Source organism: Leptonychotes weddellii, unplaced genomic scaffold, assembly GCF_054177405.1.
Source record: "Leptonychotes weddellii isolate Sample4059 unplaced genomic scaffold, ASM5417740v2 HiC_scaffold_25297, whole genome shotgun sequence".
Taxonomy (NCBI): Eukaryota; Metazoa; Chordata; class Mammalia; order Carnivora; family Phocidae; genus Leptonychotes; species Leptonychotes weddellii.
This window is the reverse complement of record NW_027844433.1, coordinates 1-2,145: the sequence shown is the minus strand read 5'-3', so window position 1 is coordinate 2,145 and position 2,145 is coordinate 1. Positions and strand designations below refer to the sequence as shown.

The following is a 2,145-nucleotide window of genomic DNA, read 5'->3' as shown; positions in this document are numbered from 1 at the left end:
GATTTGCCCGAGTCCCCCCAGTTAGTAAACGGTGAGGGCACACACGGAACCAGGCAGCGAGGCTCCGCGCTGGACCCCCGTGTGGCGTGGGCAGGTCTGGCGGGCAGCTGTGCAGACTAAGGTGGGAGGGGAGGCCTCGGGGCAGGATCCTCCTCAGCTGTGCCCTCAGGCTTCCATCTGCACACTCCCTGAAGGGGAGATCAAAGTCGAGAGGCCAGGGCCCAGAGCCCGCTCACGTCTGGCACCCTTGGCTTCTAGAACCCCAAGTTGCCGTTGGTCAGATGTTGGGCAGCCCCTTGAGGGTCTTGCCTCCAGAACAGGTGTGTGTGTTCCGCTGGGCTTCGTGCAGGAAGCTGGGAGATGGTGATCACAGGTGTCCCGTCCCCTCCTGTAGCTCAGTTTGGCGGGCTGGCCCAGCTGAGTCCCCAGGAGCGGCTGAGCCGGGAGACGGCCCTGCAGCAGAAGCAGGTGTCCCTGGAGGCCTGGCTGCAGCGCGAGGCCCAGACGCTACAGCAGTACCGCGTGGTAAGTGGCATCTGCGTCCTCCCCTCCCACGCTCGGAGGCCCACATCCCAAGCCGTCCGGGGAGCCCGAGAGAGGGCTAGGGCCAGGGAGAGAGCGGGACCCGGGAGAGCTGGAGGCCAGATCCTTCTTTCCTGTGGGGGGCACGTGAGGCAGAGCAGGTTTGGGAGAGGGGAGGGCCTGTGCCCGGGGCCTGGTCCCCAGCCCTGCCTCCCGAGTGAGGGCTGTTCTCTGGGAGCCCAGAAGGGCCTGCTGTCCCCGCCTGCCTTCAGGAGCTGGCCGAGAAGCACCAGAAGACCCTGCAGCTGCTGCGGAAGCAGCAGACCATCATTCTGGACGATGAGCTGATCCAGTGGAAGCGGCGGCAACAGCTGGCCGGGAACGGAGGGCCCCCCGAGGGCAGCCTGGACGTGCTGCAGTCCTGGTAATGGTGTATGGGGGGCGGCCGGGGGGGCAGGAGTGCCGCCACCAGCTGCTCCTGCCGCCGCCCGCGTTTCCCCGAGCAGCCGGCTCGCGCTGGCCCGTAGCAAGGCTTCCTTCACCAGGGCTTCTGGCTCCTGACGCCGACCTGGGGGCCCCCATCGTGTGCCACCTGCCCAGGAAGGGAGTCCCTGTGCTGGGGAGGGGGGCAGGGCTGGGTGTGCAGAGCGACCCTCAGGCGGAGTGGAGCCGGGTCAGGGGTGCGGCCCTGCGCCCCCGTGTTCCTGCCAGGCGGGGCGCTCTGCTCTGCTCCGTGGGCAGGAGCGGCGGCTCAGGAGCAGAGCCTTCCAGGGTGAGGGTGGAGCTGGGCCTTGGGGCATTCTCCCCAGACTGGAGCCCCTCGGCCTCGAGCCTGGGGGACGGGGTGACACCGTTGTCCTCCCGGTGGCCTGGGCCTCCCGTGCAGGTGTGAGAAGTTGGCCGAGATCATCTGGCAGAACCGGCAGCAGATCCGCAGGGCTGAGCACCTCTGTCAGCAGCTGCCCATCGCCGGCCCAGTGGAGGAGATGCTGGCTGAGGTCAATGCCACCATCACAGACATCATCTCAGCCCTGGTGACCAGGTGACTGCTGCCTCCGGCCACGCCGGCCCCCGGGTGGTTGGCATGCGGGGAGGCAGGGGTGCTTTGCCCACCGGGGTTGCCGCGGGTGGGGGTGGGGGCTCTCGTTGGAGTCCTTGTCTCCTTTGTCTCGGGCCCCCATCCCCCTCTGTCCTCAGTGGCAATGGCTGCTTGGCGTTGACCTTGCCCAGTGTGTGTTGTGGGCGCTCCGCGGCCTGCCCTTGTCCCCCCGCAGCCTGTGCCGGCTGCCGAGTCATGTCACTGCCTCCCCTCCCACCACCTCCTCTGACTCTCGGTGGCCTTGCTGGGCACAAGAGCTGTGCCGTGTGCCCTTCCTTTGCCTGCTGAGCCCCGGTAGCCTCCCCACGTGGGGGGACCAGACCCTGTGCCCTGAGCCGGCATCATGTGTGGTCTGGTCACTTGTGTCCCCGCAGCACATTCATCATTGAGAAGCAGCCCCCTCAGGTCCTGAAGACCCAGACCAAGTTTGCAGCGACGGTGCGCCTGCTGGTGGGCGGGAAGCTGAACGTGCACATGAACCCCCCCCAGGTGAAGGCCACCATCATCAGTGAGCAGCAGGCCAA

At 67.4% G+C, this 2,145-nt stretch overlaps 1 protein-coding gene across 1 annotated transcript; it reads left to right on the top strand.

Moving 5' to 3' along the window:
* Window positions 1-52: 52 nt before the first annotated feature.
* On the top strand, window positions 53-2,140 carry LOC145718920 (signal transducer and activator of transcription 5B-like; the record flags this gene model as incomplete). The annotated part of the gene is made up of 4 exons (XM_081810423.1): window positions 53-525; window positions 795-946; window positions 1,409-1,564; window positions 1,996-2,140. Coding segments are annotated over exons 1-4 (618 nt in total), but the record flags the coding sequence as incomplete, so codon positions are not given.
* Window positions 2,141-2,145: the final 5 nt, after the last annotated feature.